Source organism: Convolutriloba macropyga, chromosome 15, assembly GCF_964194025.1.
Source record: "Convolutriloba macropyga chromosome 15, txConMacr16.3, whole genome shotgun sequence".
Lineage (NCBI taxonomy): Eukaryota > Metazoa > Xenacoelomorpha > Acoela > Convolutidae > Convolutriloba > Convolutriloba macropyga.
In genome coordinates this window covers 44,616,521-44,633,610 of record NC_134482.1, presented here as the reverse complement: position 1 = coordinate 44,633,610, position 17,090 = coordinate 44,616,521, and the positions used below count along the sequence as shown (strand labels likewise).

Here is a 17,090-nt window from a genome sequence, read left to right as displayed (position 1 = left end):
ATGAACGAACACGCAGATAGATTTTTTCTGCTTCCAATCATTCAGAACTTTATCTCACAAGGACTTTTTTTTGTTTTTTCGATAAAGCAAACACGTTGTTTTTCTTTCTCCCACCAGCAAACCGAATTATTGGGTATTCTAAATCTGGCCTTCAAACTGAGACCAAACCAATTTAACTTTATTTAATATAGCTTCATTTTCAGGGCGAGTCTTTTTTCTCGTTTATGCATGAATAACTAAAAACAATCACCCTAAAGCATAGATATCAAGATGACATATACTATTTCGGGTTTGTCAAAATGGACACAAGAGAAACTAGTAAGCGAGGTGATGCAACTAAGAAATCAAAAAAGGGAGTCGCTTAACTTAGCAAACAAGAATCAAGAAAACAACCAAGAATTGGATAGACTTAAGCTCGAATTGAACATTAGAAAGAACTTTAATCAAGCTCAATCTAAAATTCCTTTGTTAAACAAAAACACCGCTTAGAGGATGTTTAAAGGAAAACAATTGAGAAAAATTTAGAGAATTTCGTCCCGTTGATAGTATAGTGTAAGCCAAAAAAATGGAAAAATTTATGACAATTCATTAAATTGTTTCCAGTATTTTGCATTTGAAAAAAAAAGGTACGACTACAAGAAGCTTGAAATGAGAAGACTTTCACTGAATGTGATGCGGACCTTCTCTTTCCTTAAAACTTTTCGGATTAGTTTTTGATTATCTAGATAAAACATGAAAACACTATCGTTTTTATTAAAACTATTGTAACTGCTACAGCCACATCACCAGTTTCTGATTAAAAAGTCCTTTTCTGAAAAAATTAGAGTATTAAAGAGTTATTTTGAAATCAGAGGTAATCGATTTGACTTCTGAATTGTCAAAAAAAATCTCAAAGAGATAGAAAAGGGACTGTTTAGTAAAAAAACACTTTTTAGGAAAAAACTGGACAAGATTTATTATAATTTAAGTGCTACTAATTTCTATTTCTTAATTGAAGGTAAGTCAGGCTTTTGGTTTCTCTAAAAACTCGTATATTTGTCCCAGTTGTTTTTGTTTCAAACTTCAGCTAAATAACTTGAGCTTTTTTTTCGTAACAACTCGATGCAAACAATATTTGGCGCTATAACAAACATAACCGACTAAACGTCGGAAGAATTGCTCTCGAACGACTAGTGGGAGCTCTGGTGAATTGCAGCCTGCTTCAGTAATGGGGAGGAGGAGGAGGAGGGAGGAGGTGGAGGGGAGCCTAAATGGGACTAAGAAGTTCAATAGTGGACCTCAAATAACCACACTAGAGGTTAACATATGCCACTATTAAGATTTAAAGTAAAAATGGCACACTTTTCAGTTGACTTTTAGTATCAAATTACCGCCAATTGAGTTCACCTGCTTGAAATTTTGATTGAGAGAGAACTTTAGATCACGCGAAACGCAAAAAGTCAAGGGCGTAAAAGTCAACCGAAAAGTCAAAATTTTCGAGGGAAAATTTTGCATAAAAAAGACACACACGCTCACAATAATTGCTGAGTTTCGTTCAAGAGCAATTAAACGTCTCTGAAAAATCATTTTTTATATATTGATTTGACATATATAATGAATTCAATTGCGATAGTGGGAAGTTTCTGCGCCACGCACAGAACAAGCGAGGTTTCTTGTTTCAGATTTTACTTCGAACAAACATAACCGACTAAACGTCGGAAGAATTGCTCTCGAACGACTAGTGGGAGCTCTAGTGAATTGCAACCTAATTCAGTCGTCGGGGGAGGAAGAGGAGGAGGGAGCGAGGGATGCGGAGCATTAATTGGACTAAGAAGTTCAATAGTGCGCTTTGAATAACCACACTAGAGTTTAAAATATACAACTATTAAGATTTAACCTAAAAATGGCCCACTTCTCAGTTGACTTTTTTTATCAAATTACAGCCACTTGAGTTCAGCTGCTTGAAACTGTAATTTAGAGAGAACTTTAGATCACGCAAAACGCAAAAAGTCAAGGGCGTAAAAGTCAATCGAAACGTCAAAATTGTCAAGGGAAAATTTTGCAAAAAAGACACACGTTTACAGTAATTGGTATGAACTTCGTTCAAGAGCAATTAAACGTCTCTGAAATATCGTTCTTTATATATTGATTTGAGATATATAAACATACCCGGCAGATTGCCGGAAAAAAGCCGCCGTTGATTCCAATAAGCATGATTGGGATTGAAAGAATAGATATTGAAAAAAGATTTTTGCACAAAAACAATTTTTAAGTCCGATTTATTTTGATGGCATTTCGTAGTTGAACATACTTCTGTTTCTTAGAGAGAGGCTACAGGAGCTACTATCAATACCAATAAGCATTAGAGAGAGAGGTAACTAATATTTATAGGAACGACGTTCAAATAGCGGGCATCAAAAAGTCAATCGAAACGTCAAAATTGTCAAGGGAAAATTTTGCAAAAAGACACACGTTTACAGTAATCGCTATGAACTTCGTTCCAGAGCAATTAAACGTCTCTGAAATATCGTTTTTTATTTATTGATTTGAGATATACAAACATACCCGGCAGATTGCCGGAAAAAAGCCGCCGTTGATTCCAAAAAGCATGATTGGGATTGAAAGAATAGATATTGAAAAAAAAGATTTTTGCACAAAAACAATTTTTAAGTCCGATTTATTTTGATGGCATTTCGTAGTTGAACATACTTCTGTTTCTTAGAGAGAGGCTACAGGAGCTACTATCAATACCAATAAGCATTAGAGAGAGGTAACTAATACTTATAGGAACGACGTTCAAATAGCGGGCATCAAAAATTGGGCTTTATGGGTTTATCCCGTTTCTATTTCTGACTTCAATTTTTTATACTGACTCTGTTCATTTTGCATTGCTTTGCTGAGCAACTGATGTTCAAAATCACTTTTAGCAGAATGAGAGAAGAGAGAAACTAGCCTAGAGAAGTCAAAAAGATTTCACGCAAAATGTTGAAAAAGCGGCAAAATGAAGTAAAGCGAAACAATTTTTTGCTCGACGAAGTAAAAAAACATAGCAGGACGAGTCCTGACAAACAATTCAAAGAATTTTCATTGACTTAACAAACAACTAGTCCTAGAACGGACAATGAGTGAATTGGAAAAACCATTTCTAAAAAAAATCAGATGAAAAAAAAACAAAAAAAGAAACAGAAAATCAATGTCAAAATGCTGCTAGGGAGAACAAAAAACCATTAGTGATATATGTAATTTTGATTCTAACAAAAAACTAGGTCCAGAATGAGCTGTGAATGGATTGGGAAAACTATTTAGAAAAAAAATCCGATCCAAAAAATCGAAAAAAACAGTAAAAATCAGAGTGAAATTGCCGCATGAGAACAAAAAACCACTACCGAGAAACCGAATTTTTGTTCAAACACCGTTTTCTCACTCTACTTAGCGAAAAATTTCACGCCGCAAAACCACTCGCTTTTTCGCTCCACTTCCTGTTTCGGCGTGACCAAAATCACTACTCCAATTTGACTTCAAAAATCATGAAAATGTGTGAACAGATCTTTAAAAAAAGACAGCGCCCCAATACAATTCAAATTCTTTGAATTGTAAAAAAAGACAGCGCCCCAATACAATTCAAATTCTTTGAATTGTAAAAAAAATAAGAGCGCTATAATAGCCGGTTGAGAAGATGAGGGCGGCTATTAATGAATTCAATTGCGATTGTGGGAACATTCTGCGCCACGCACAGAACAAGCGACGTTTCTTGTTTCAGATTTTACTTCGAACTTGAGCTATTTTGACTACCAATTGCGTAAGTAATTGAGCAAGAGAATATATAACCTATTCAATTGAAAAGGTGCGCATGGCGCATACGTTACTTCATTTTGTTGATTGGGCCACAAAATATGACACTCTTTTCCGGTATTGACTAAGAGTTTTGACTGTCAAAAAGTCTTTACGCTACCAAACTTTGATGAATTTAGCCAACGGCCTATTTCTAAGTGTATATCAAATCTCATTTCAATAAATCACAAGGTCGTTGGAAAATTTACTTGGGTATGCTGTCAGGCCGAGCTCCTACTGGCCTCTTCGCAAACTTTTTTATGGAGATGGGCGGAGAACGCTTAAGGAAAAGGCCTACCTTAAGCTATTAAAAAAAATTATGCCGCGTACGTTTTGCCTGAGAAGTAGAACTCTAAAATGACCAATCACAGGTCCAGATTTAATCTACTTGGTCATTCTTTTTGACCTGTCTTTTTGACAAAATTTCTATTTTTTTGGACGACAACTAAACCCATTATCTCGTACCTGTATCACAAAAATGATACGCCACATTTTGAGATCTTTGTGAAATCTTTAATTGGGCATGAGCATACCGTTCTATACAAAAATATGCCAATACTTTTTACAAATACTTTTTAATCGCAGCGCGAGCTGCTTAAGATGAAGAGGCAGTAAGATATTCGCTACTGATTGCGCATCTAAAAAGCATTAGAAATCTATTTTAAAACACTGGGGTAGAATTCAAGAGATATGCTATGCAAATATAAAAAGTATTTGCTAAGAATTTGTTCAATCATAAAAATTATCCATGATTTTTATATAGCACGTGCTGCTTCGTTGTGTTTTACCTAATATCTCAAGACTAATTTGTCTCCAAAAGACTTAAGTGTACTACCGCTGCATCAAAATAGTTCCCTAATTTCAGTTAAAAAAATTGAGCATAAGTTCGTCTCAAACGCCAACTAAAGTGAAAAAATTTGAATAACGGGATTTGAACGGAACTTGAAAAACTGCGTCACAACTATAAATAATGTTTATAATATCAAAAAGGAACTTACTATCGGTTAAATTAACCAAAAAACTTACCTCAACACCGCCCGCATTTTGACGCTTTTCCCACTAGATAAGTTCTCTGATTGTATTGTATTCAGACACAAGTCGATAAAGGTATGGAAAAACTTCCCACCAGAGTAAAATGAAAAGTGAAAGGAAGCGCCAAGTGAATTATCTTTCCCTATTTCCTTAAAAAATACAAAATTTCACTATTGTCCTGTGAAAACCGCGTGACCAAATTGCCCAAAATACTACCAAGCAAGGATAAAATGTGATTAAATTGGGTAAAAACAGTAACCCACAGTTTGATCAGTTACGAATTGGGGGTTGAAATAGGAACAGACCCACATTAATATCTGTTATAGGAAGTTCTCTATAGACAAGCCGAAGGAGATTAAGGTAATAAAAAGCATATATTATACGGAAATCAATACATAGATTGGCACTTTGAAACGTTTGCTGACGAATATTGATTGTAGAGAACAACGTTGTGATAAATCGGGTATCAAAATTTGAGTGATTAAATGGAAATCGAATTTTGTTTTTATTCTTTCAGTCAAAGATGACGAAATTATGTGCATCTACGAACAAGGTCAAAGCAGATGCTTTACATCAGATAATGAATAGAGTTTCATAGATTAATAATCATAACTGAATAGATATCTATTTGGCCGAAAGTGCAGATTAAAACAATCATTTACCATGAAAGTTTGATACATGTTGGTATCTTTCACGATATATGTTGAATTCATTTCTTTGAAATCTTTGAACCCGCACAACAGTAGCACAAAAAATCGATATTTACTTTGGACCAATTCCGGGCTGAAAAACAGCGCCTGTTAAAACAAACCTATCGATGTACTAAATAAACAAATGCTGTATACGATGCATTGAATTCAAGCCCAGTAGAGCAGATGAAAGAATATGTTCAACTCACACTCGATTGCGAGGGTAACTAAGTGAATAAAAACATGAATTGAAATAAAATACCATACGAACTTGCAATAACAATTTGTGTTAAAATTTTGAAAGCTGGAAATTTCATTTGACCCAACTTTCAAAAGTAATAAATGCAAACATCAAATACATTCAAGGCTTCAAAATAACCCCTTCCCCAGTTTAGTGGGTATATAAATTCAACGACCCCTGGGGCTTGTGCTATTTTTTTTTTACAAAAACACGTGCTATATAACAACACATTTTGTCCTTGGGGGTCATGGAAAACATCGGGGGAGCAGAATAGAATCCAAATGAGATAAAAATTACAGTTCGGCTAAGTGACGCATTACTTTTTTCGAAGGTTGTCCTCAAAAAGCTAATATGTCACAAATCGTCCTAATTTATCGGCATATTTCACACATGGCATGATTTACTTTATACGACATTTCCTATTTGCATTTTGGTGAATAAGATTAGACAGTTCTGATCGTACGCAAATATAATAGGTAGGATGAGAGCTGAAGATATTTCAGTAAGATCTTTTGTAGTAACAAGCAGTCAAGTGCGACGATACTCGACACCAACGGTTCACAAGCATATATAAAACTTTGCAGTACAAATTGGAAGAAAAAAGAGTTTGACAAGTGCTGTCGATGAACCATTGTCAAACAGAGGAGGCTGTTTTCTTAAATCACCTTAAAATTTATCTTCAATTTGATTTAAAATTACTATACGTTTACAATTACTTAAGAGTTTTAGAGAAAATTCCCCGATTAACGGTCAACAAGTCGTTTTCCCCCCCAAACTATCTCAACGTTCAACGGCTGGTAGGCCATTATTTTCACTCAATTAATGTATGTTTTCAAGGGCAAACATAATAGAACACCTCCAGCAAAAAACAAACCCTGTTATTTAAAAAGAAGACATTACAAAATTCGATAACATGATTTTAAAAAATTGAAGAATTTACCTTAAATGGAGTAATTAACGTGCAAAATTTTCTATGTGAAAATTTCTATTTCAGCAAACTTTTATGGTAACTATTTTAGACGAGAGCAGGAATTTCTAACGTATTACACATACATACACACAAGACTTACCTTGATAATTTCCACTCATCATCGCTTGAGATATTTGCAGTCTTTTGTTCTCGACTAATTTTCTGTCAATTAACGGCGATCGATTTGCCTTCAAATGTGAGAAAACAATACGTGCTCCAATTTGAAATGATTTCAAGTGATGCGAAACAATATTTTCTAATTTGAAGTAAAAGTCCCTTGTAAAAAGCCCCGAAAGAAATCACGCAAAACGAATATCAATTTTAGCAGAACTAATTCAAATCTCAATTTTTTTCAATGAATATAGAACAGTAAAGAATAATCGTGCATGAAAGCAAAAAACCGCAAATTTATTATTTAAAAGACTCGAACTTATGGCTAAAATTATTCAATAATACTACAAGAGGCTGCGCTTAAAGAGTCGAATCGTAAAAAGTAGTTTAAGCAAAAAGCTTTTTAACAAAAAAGCAGCGCTGTAATTCTTTTACGCGCTATGAAGCGTGGTATATGTACAAAATAATGGCAACGGAGTATTGAATTTTTCCACTAAAAATGGCTGCGGCGCTCGGAAAGAAAGAAAGAATAATAAATACACCATGTAAAATGGTACTATTTCGATGGTGCATTTTTGTTTGCATAGTCATCGTTTTATTAAATTTGAAACTATCGTTTAATAGACTACGTGTAATGGGTTATGAGTCATGCGTACTACTTTATAGGACTGTTTTATAAACAGAGTTCAATATTTACAAATTCAAAGACAAGAAGGCGCTTCTTTCATTGAGAGGTAATTATTTATTCAACAGAGTGAACAGCGAAAAATCAACGTTATCAATCAATGAGTTCAAGAAAGGAATTTCATCTTGTAGAAACGTCATCATGATGATAATTTTACAAGACAATTGATGAATTCACGTAAAAGAAGGGTGCATCAGGCAAAGAGTCGCCAAAATAAGGCGGAAAAAAGGCCAAACTCAAATTAGTCTTCATCAGAAATTTCGAGTTCATTAAAAATTCGCGACAACACTTTCAGAAAACACAATATTTATTCATTTGACTTCTTTTTATCTAAGCGGGACCACTCAATATTTGGAATTCACTAAAAGAAAACAGAATTGACGGTAAATGGGACAAGAAAAACGCAAAGAAAAATATTTGAGAAAGAAAAGACCCAAAATACAAGCCAATTCTTAATTGATGGCAAAAATCTAATATGAAACCAAAACTGCAAGGCTGTTAAAAACTGTCATTGTCCTAATTAATTGAGCATTAATTATTTTGGGGAAAGAAATTCTTAATATATTCTTAAACCATTATCAAAACAAATGATGTATTCTTGATAATAATTTAATCCAATTAGCGAGAGGCCACCAGGTTGTTAAATCCGGAACTTTCAAAGGGTCTGAAGTGCTACCGAGTGCAACAACTCTATCAGTCCCAAGTCGCAGTTTCCTCCGGTGAGATAATTCCAGTTTTTAGTTCTGTGGTAGTCTATAAAGAGACGTTGTATACTGCTTTTTTGATCAGTTTTTCCCAAGCTCGAAAATGAAGTACAATTTAAGAAAAGAAGCTTCTGAAAATTTACCTCAGAGATCAAATATTTCTTCTGAAACCGAGGTAAATTACAAAACAAGCAGTGGTCTAACTCAACAGATGTCCAGTTTACAACAGAAAATGAAAACCACATTTCACCTGGCTGTTTTATTTTTTTCCTGACACAGCCGACAAAATATACAAGATAAAGGTACTGCAACATTTTTTTTGGAAAAAAACGAAAAAAGATACATCGGATGGGACCCTGATTACGACTCATGGATCAACTCAAAATCGAGATGGTCAAATTGGTTTTTCAAAAAAACCTTTTCAGTAAATTGAAAGAATCTTCAAGGAGCTATCAGACCAAGTGGACGATCTGCAAATCAATGCTGAGAGCGAACTCTAAATAGACGAGGCATTAGCTGGTTTGAACTTCGAAAAAGTAAAACAATAACCTTCCTCACAAAGACACTGCTGCTCACTAAAAGTCCCAACTATCCACTATGTCCCTATCAAAGTACGGTATGAATGGTCAGAATTTTTCTCTGACGTCATTACTGATTGCATTGAAGATCAGAATACAGAACTAAATCGGACAAAATTGATTGGATCATCTAATTGCATATTAAGTGGCATTAACAGAGGAGGGAAAAAGCGCTGGACATTGGAGGGCTATGGAACGTAGCTTGCACTTTGAAGCAATCAAAACTATCAAAAGATAAACATTGAAGAGATTATCAAACGTGCAAACAATTAAAGCTTTCAGTCCAATATGGCAGAGCAGCACAAGTTTTGGCTTCTGAAGATTTTGCACCGGTCAAGAAGGCAACTCTTGATGCTTTTAGAAAAAATTGCATCCTACTGAAAAACCTAGTGTAGTCCAAAAAATTTCACAACAAGTTTATCAATTCAGTCAGCAAAATGTTATGGAGACGATGAACTCGTTTTCAAAGTTTTCAGCAGTTGGTCCATCAAAAATGTTCCCCGAACATCTTTTGCATGCTGTACAGTGTACAGTTTCAGTTCAGTCAGTGCTTTGAGAGTACTGACTAAGCTAGTAAACAAATTGCCGTGCTTCCCCACAAGCTCTGTGTAGTGAGTCGCTATAAGCATTGTTAAAAAAGAAAGGCGACATTCACCCTATTGCAGTCGGAGAAGTCTTGAGGAGGCTAAAAGCTAAATGTCTAGCCAATGAAACAAAAGAAACAAACGACCTCTGGCAAAGCTTGCAATTGGGTGTTGGAGCGAAGGATGGAGCGAAAGCCATTATTATTTCGACTACGCTTTCGTATTAAAAAATACTCACCTTGTCAAGTTGCTCGGGTATTTTGCCAGCAGACTTTTGCAATGCATTCCATTCTATAAAGCGCAGTAAAATGCTAAAAGCGGTTGCCAATTCAATGCCGGGCATTGCCGGTTACACCAATTTCTGTTACTGACAACACAGCCAATTATTCAATGACAAATTTGCTGCCAGTAGTGAAAGCTGTATCTAACAAGACGACCCCTTGGTCCCTTTGCTTTTTTCTCTGACGCTCTGGCCCTTGACAGAGAAAATCAGAATGCTAGCCAAATCTTCAACATTCTTGGTATCTAGATGACAGTATCCTGGTGAGCTCAAAAGAGGATATCAATAGATCCTGGAACTTGAGAATAATCTCCCAAGAGAATGAGAATATCCTCGGAATTGTTCTTCCAGGAGAATCCTGGACTCAAGCAACCCTACGGATAACGCCATGCCAAGACCAGTATAAAGCATCACACGTTGGTTCTGCTTTGTCTTGATCTTGTTTCAAAAATAACCGCTGACAATCCAGAAAAACTGCAAGGTTTTTTCAGGAACGTTATTCCTGTATAGCACAACGGGACATTCCATGCTTTTCGCAAAAGACAATCCAACCAGCTCTTGGTAATAAAAAGTCTCTTGGTCTCAAAGAGAATCTAGCTTCTGAAAGAGAATCCGTCCGACTTCTCTCATTGCCTGTTCGACATGCAGGAGCATGGTTGTCTGCTCCCCCTATTCCAGTTCCTGGGCTCCATATGGCACCAATTTGTGTAGAGTTAGTGCAAAACACAGGTTGGGTGTCTCTGTCGGCAACGCAGAAAGGAGGTGCCCGGTCTGTAAAGCAGGAGTTCTTGCCATCTATGGTAATCGCGGTCGAGGAAACGCACTTGCAAGACATGGCCGGATTCGAGATAAATTAGTGTCTGCTTGCTCATCTGCGATCCTCTCATCAGTAGTGGAAAAAAGCACCTCATTCCAGTAAGCCAATCACGCCCCAGAGACAACTTTGTCCCGGCTTGGAAAACGGGGAAACCTGCTGCATTTGTTGTAAATGTTACTTCGACGCTGCAATCCAATTCTCTCACTCATTGCGGCTACGGAGGCAGGACACGCACTTGATGCGGCAGATGAACGAAAATATTGCCTGCCTCCACGACAATAACTGCTCAAAATTGGGAATCACATTTAATCCTCTAGGAATCGAAGTCCTGGGCGGAATATTGGCAACTTTCAAAAAAAAACAATCAAGCTGTTGGCTGTGTTAATTGACAATCGTTCTCTCCATGTGCAGGGGTTGTCTATAGCATTCAAAAAAACTCATACAATCCTTATCAATCAACGCTATTCAGGGATCAGTAACAATGTTATTAGCACGAGCTCCCTAGCTGACTGTTTCATATTCTAAATACTCGCCGAAGCAGAGTGGAGATTGCTTGATCCATTGTAGGGATATTGACAAAAATTTTTACATAAACTTTTTTCTCGCCCAATGAGCTGGGAGTGAAAACTGAAGATGTCATCAAACTCTTTTAAAAAACTAAGTGCACCCTGTCAAATTTTTTTCTCTTTTCTTCCGAGTGACCAAAACTCTATTAACCAAGCTGATCTTTGGAATTAAAATAACACAAACAATGTCTGGTAAATCATGCAATGCAAGAAGAAAATGGCCAAATTCATCTTCAGCAGCATTCATCTGTCCGAAAAGTTCAGCTTCGCTTTCCTGATTTGGACACCAATAGCCAACAACTTTTGAATGAATTTTACTGATCGCTTGGCTTCAATTCTCATAGTTAGTTGCAGTAATCACTGCAAACTGGATTAAATTAAGACCGTTGAATATTTTTTACTTCAGTTCAAAAGTCACTTGAAACCAACTTCGTAATAGGAAAAACAGCTTACAGAATTGCGAAAATTGTCGTTAAATTTGATAAATGACATGAATTTAGTTTAAATTGGCGCAACCACGCGATTATGAGAAGAATGCCACTAATTTAACATAGCCTCTCACCTTTAACTTTTACAGGCCTTCAGTTGTCAAAAAGCACAATCACACAAACAAAAAATATGGATAAACAGGATGAGTTTACATTCAATGATGTAAATAAAATCAGCTGACAAAGGGCTACTTTTTCGTGGCTTCCTGCTGACATTTAATAGCTACTCAAATGAGATCTAATCAAACGAGATAAGAATGCACAGCACAATAGGGAACAGGGTAGTTATATAAGGAAGAGAATAGAACGTGCAAGGGGTAATTACTGCGAACGGGGCAAATGAACCGGACCCACGTCAAACCATATTGCCTCAATACATGTCAACGACAGCCTGGTTTATAATTCAAAAAGAGCTCAATAAACCTAATGCTTAATTAGCCGATTCCTACCTTTAAAAAAGTATCCAAAAATTATATTCTAAAAACGACTTGTCTCAAAATTGTCTCGATATTATTTTAAGAAAGTTGTGAATGGTTTTTATCTATTAAAAATTTTCCAATTTGAAATTTTTCAAAATTATGATTGACAATTTAGTTAAAAAATCATGGGTTTTCAGAATTAAACGGACGATAAAATGTATGCAAACTTTTTATTTTCAGTTCAAACACAGCTTTATTCATACTTATGATGAAAAAAACAGAACACGTTTTACTGAATTAAATCTTTAAGCAAAAAGCACAAGATTTCTCAACGTGTTATTCAACTTTTCAAAGAATACAGAAAACAGTTAAATCACAAAAAAAAACAGAAGCATTCAATTTTCGAACAATAATACGTTCTGCTTGCAGACCAAATTAGCATTCAAATTACCCTATCTATCGAGGCACGAGTATTGTAAAAGGACAAAGAAAAGCCCCTTTTCCTTCAAAATCACAAATTTCAAGCAAAAGCCTGTACTTTATATGGATAAGGGCGTATTTTGTATTAAAAATTCATAACACACCCTCAATATATCACACGATAGGATCCAGTATTAGAACGGATGGCTTGCCTTAATCTACAATTTTGCGGAAAATAAACCCAAATTATGTAACTGAAAAAAAAAAGAGAAATATAATACAATGGCATGACATCTCTATGAACACTAATGGAAGAATAAAAGTGTTGCAATTTCATTTTCTTCAATTTGAATAATTAAACACGACGAGAAACCGAACAATAGGTAGCAGTATTAAGAGGTATATCTACGCAACAATGCCAATATAGTATTCGAGCTTTGGATCTTTTGAAAAGGGCTTTCAAAATAATCGCATCACTTTTGATATCGACTAGAGGTGAATTTTAATTTTAGGTTTACTGGTCTCAAATATACGGCAACGAACTGCAAGTTCCATTCAGTTGAAAGGTTCATCAACTAGCTCTCTTAACTTTACTCAAGAGAATCTATGAACATCTATCGATAAAAACTGGTAAAAATTTTTAAAAAATGTCTCGGAGAGAAATCAGAAACAAGTTTACATTTTCTAAGTGAATAAAAGATTTGTTTTCAATAACATGAAAGAAAAAACTAAACCATTTTTTGCAATAATACATGTTCACAACCGAAAAACAGAGAAACATATCAACTCAAAGAACAAGTAAACAATTAACGACTATTTAATTCGCTATACAAAATCAAAAATAGTTCACGCAGCCAAACTCATACAATCAAAACAGCTCCCAAAGAATTAGCCAAACCAGTTCAAATATTTGAAAAAGTAGCATAGAAAGAAGACTGGTTTAGAGCAGCTAAAACAGCCCTGGCCCTTTACAGAGAAAATTCAGGAATCTTCGCCAAATCTTCAACATTCCTGGTATCTAGATGAGAGTATCCTGGTGGATCAGAAGACGATCTCAATAGATCCTGGAACTTGAAAATATTCTCTCAAGAGAATATAAGATTATCCTCGGAAATGTTCTTCCAGAATCCTGGACTCAAGCAACCCTGCCCAAATCGCTATCAGCGTTGGGTGTTCGCAAATGCCAAATCTGTTTTGTCTTGAAGATCTTGTTTCAAAAATAACAGGTGAGAATCCAAAAAACTGCAAGGTTTTTCAGGAACTTTATTCAAGTATAGCAAAACTGGACATTCCATACTTTTTGCAAAAGACAATCCAACAAGCTCTTGATAACAAAAAAGTCTCTTGGTCTCAAAGAGAATCTAGCTTCTGAAAGAAAATCCGCCCGACTTCTCTCATTGTCTATTCGACATGCTGAAGCATGGTTGTCTGCTCCCCAATTCCAGTTCTTGGGCTCCAAATGTGCTTAGAGTTAGTGCAAAATACAGGCTGGGTGTCCCTGTTTGCAACGCAGAAAGGAGGTGCCCGTTCTGTAAAGCAGGAGTTCTAGTCATCTATCGTGAACACGGTCAAGGAAACGCACATGCAAGACATGACTGGATTCGAGACAAATTAGTGTCTGTTTGCTCATCTGCAATCCTCTCATCAGTAGTGGAAAAAAGCAACTCATTCCAGAAAGCCAATCACGCTCCGGAGACAACTTTGCCCCGGCTGGGAAAACCTGCTGCATTTGATGTAATTGTTACTTCGTCGCTGCAATCCAGTTCTCTCACAAATGCGGTTACAGAGGCAGTATACGCACTTGATGCGGCAGACAAACGAAAATATTGCCTGGCTCCACGACGATAGCTGCTCAAAAATGGGAATCACATTTGTTTCTCTTGCAATCGAAGTCCTTGGCAGAATATCAGCAACTTTCAAAAAAGCACTCAGGCGGTTGGCTGTGTTAAGTGACAATTGTTCTCTCCAGGTACGAGGTTGTCTATAGCATTCAATAAACTCATACAATCCTTATCAATCACCGCTATTCGGCGATCAGTAACAATGTTGTTATCACGAGCTCCCTAGCTGACTGTTTTATATTCTAAATGCTCGCCCATACAGAGGGGAGATTGCTTGATCCATTGTAGGAATATTGACAAAAACTTTTACGAAAAATTTTCCCCACCCAAAAAAAAATTTCACAACTGAAAAATAATCTGATGGAGAAACATATCAACTCAAAAGTAAACAAATAACGACTATTTAGTTCGCTTTATAAAATCAAAAATAGTTCACGCAGCCAAACTCATACAATCAAAACAGCTCCCAAAGAATTAGCCACACCAGTTCAAATATTCGAAAAAGTAACATAGAAAGAACAACTGTATAGAGCAGCTAAAACCGTCTATTCGTCAATGCAGAACAAAAAACCGTTAGAAATAGAAAAATTGACGAAACGCGTTGAAAAAAAGGTAGAAACGGTGCAAACAACTCTGACCAGCAAGCAGCATAACCAGATTTTTATCCTCTCAAAGTACTTGTGCCCCCAAAGTTATTAAGACCATTAAACTTCAGTATACTTTTCTCAACGCAGTAATCGCAAGACGAAAAAATAAATAAGACTTAATCGAGAAGAAATCATCAAAAAGTCGCAAGTTTTTACGACCAGAAGCACAAATATTTTGTCCCCGTATTGTGCATTTCCTAAAGTTGGTCATTTAAACGTCTAGTTGTTGAAAGAGACCACTCCACACCCAAACTTTACCCAAGGTTCACGCTTTCAATTGTGTGATAAGTTATGAGACACACTGCTTACATTGATCTTTCTCCATTTTTTGTAAGTTTTGCTTTTGAACAGGACGTCCTTGCATTTGTTAATTGATGTTTAAAAAAATTAACCCCTAAAATACAGAAAAACAACCTGCGAATTTCGGCAAATTCTAGATAGATGAAAAGTGCTGTAGAATTTCAAGAAAGTCAAATGTTTTTAAATTTTTGGAAATGCTTGGAAATTTTTGGAAAAGTTACTTTGGTCACCATGCTTTATTAATAAACGCCTTAAATAAAACTCCTTTGTTTACATTGAATGAGATTTGGGTAACATTCAGTGACCTTAAGATTAGCGCTTAAACTTTCAAAATGGTAAGTTAATTCAACTTAAATAACTTAATCAATTTAAAACTAATTTCTAATTAGTTTTAGACAACTTAGTGCACATAAAAGCAGCAAAAACACTTTAGTTTTAGACAATTTAATGTACATAAAAGCAGCGCCATGAGCGTGCTAACACGATCCCTTTTTGAGACTAGCAGGGTGCTCAAAAATAAACCGAAAAAGTCCTAAGCAAGAGCTTCGCAAAATAGATTCCCTCAGCATACAACTTGCAAAATAGATTCCCTCAGCAGTTATAACAAAATGCTAAATTATGATGAACTTGCACAAACAACAACTCACATACATAGCTGGCAAATTGCCAGAAAATAGCCGCAACAGCGTCATATCTCTGTAGTCTCAAAAAGACGGTAAAAAGACAGACCAAAAAAGAAACTTATTCTTTCCATTAAGCGCTGAGATGTTAAATTTTGATTTAAAATCTATATAATTTATTGCTGTTTCTATTTGCTGCTCTTAAATAGCCTTCAATTAGAGTGACAAGCACTCATTTGACCTTATCTCTTTGAATTAAAGCAAAAAAGTCAATTTTAGAGTGAGGAAGTCATTTTTAAGAGTGAGGTGTCACGTGTGACCAAAAATTTAATCACGCAAATGAACAAAAAAACTCGCTCCACTAAGAGTGAAAAATGACGTCACGCACGCAAATCAGTTGAAATTGCATGAACGAATGAACAAAAAGCAGATTTGACGTGGTTGTGACGTCATATGGTCGTAACAAAAATCATGACGACGAAATAAATAAAACATAGCAGGACAAGTCCTGACGTACAATTCAAAGAATTTTCATTGACTAAACAGAAACGAAAACTAGACCAAGAACGGACTAAGAATGGATTGGGAAAACCATTTAGAAAAAAATCCGATCCAAAAAATCGAAAAAACAGAAAAAATCAAAGCGAAATTGCCGCATGTGAACAAAAAAACCACTAGCGAGAAAGCGAATTTTTGTTCAAACACCGTTTTCTCACTCTACTTTAAATTTAGAGCGAAAAAATTTCACGCCACAAAACCACTCGCTTTTTCGCTCCACTTCCTGTTTCGGCGTGACCAAAATCACTATTCCAATTTGACTTCAAAAATCATGAAAATGTGTGAACAGATCTTAAAAAAAAAGACAGCGCCCCAATACAATTCAAATTCTTTGAATTGTAAAAAAGCCAAGAGCACCGCAATATAGCTCCGCTCAGCTTACAGCTTCGCAGCTATAAAAAGTTAGGTGCTTTGAAATTCAAATCACAAATTTTCAAGAAAAAGGTTGAGCCAAATTGTTTTGTTTTACCATTTTACATTCTTTGAGGTATTTTCAAGAAGAATTTGTTCGAATCAAGCTCGGATACATTGTAAAAAACCAAGAGAAGGCCAATAATAGCCTCAGCTATCGCTTCGCGGCTATTAAAAAACAAACAGAATTACGCCCACTAAAACTAAGAAATCGCTTCTACAAAATGACTCAGAGAAATTAAATGGTATTCGTATTTGTCATTAATTGCAATTTTTTTTTCGTGATTCAAGAAAATTCTCGAAATTGAAATCAATAATC

General features: G+C 35.7%; 1 protein-coding gene across 3 annotated transcripts in view; it reads right to left on the bottom strand.

Annotated features, from left to right (window-relative positions):
* Positions 1–17,090, bottom strand: part of LOC142354308 (uncharacterized) — a 63,206-nt gene that overhangs the window by 34,478 nt on the left and 11,638 nt on the right. The window contains exon 1 of one of the 3 annotated variants that reach the window (XM_075406576.1): positions 6,843–7,279. The exons of 1 other annotated variant lie outside the window; for it this stretch is intronic. Coding sequence is in view for 1 of the 2 variants with exons in the window: in XM_075406575.1 (XP_075262690.1) it covers positions 4,837–4,853 (17 nt within the window). In the remaining variant the exon portion in view is untranslated. Of the gene's footprint in view, positions 1–4,836; positions 5,444–6,842; positions 7,280–17,090 lie in introns of those variants that run through there. One more of the 3 variants, XM_075406575.1, reaches the window with a different exon arrangement.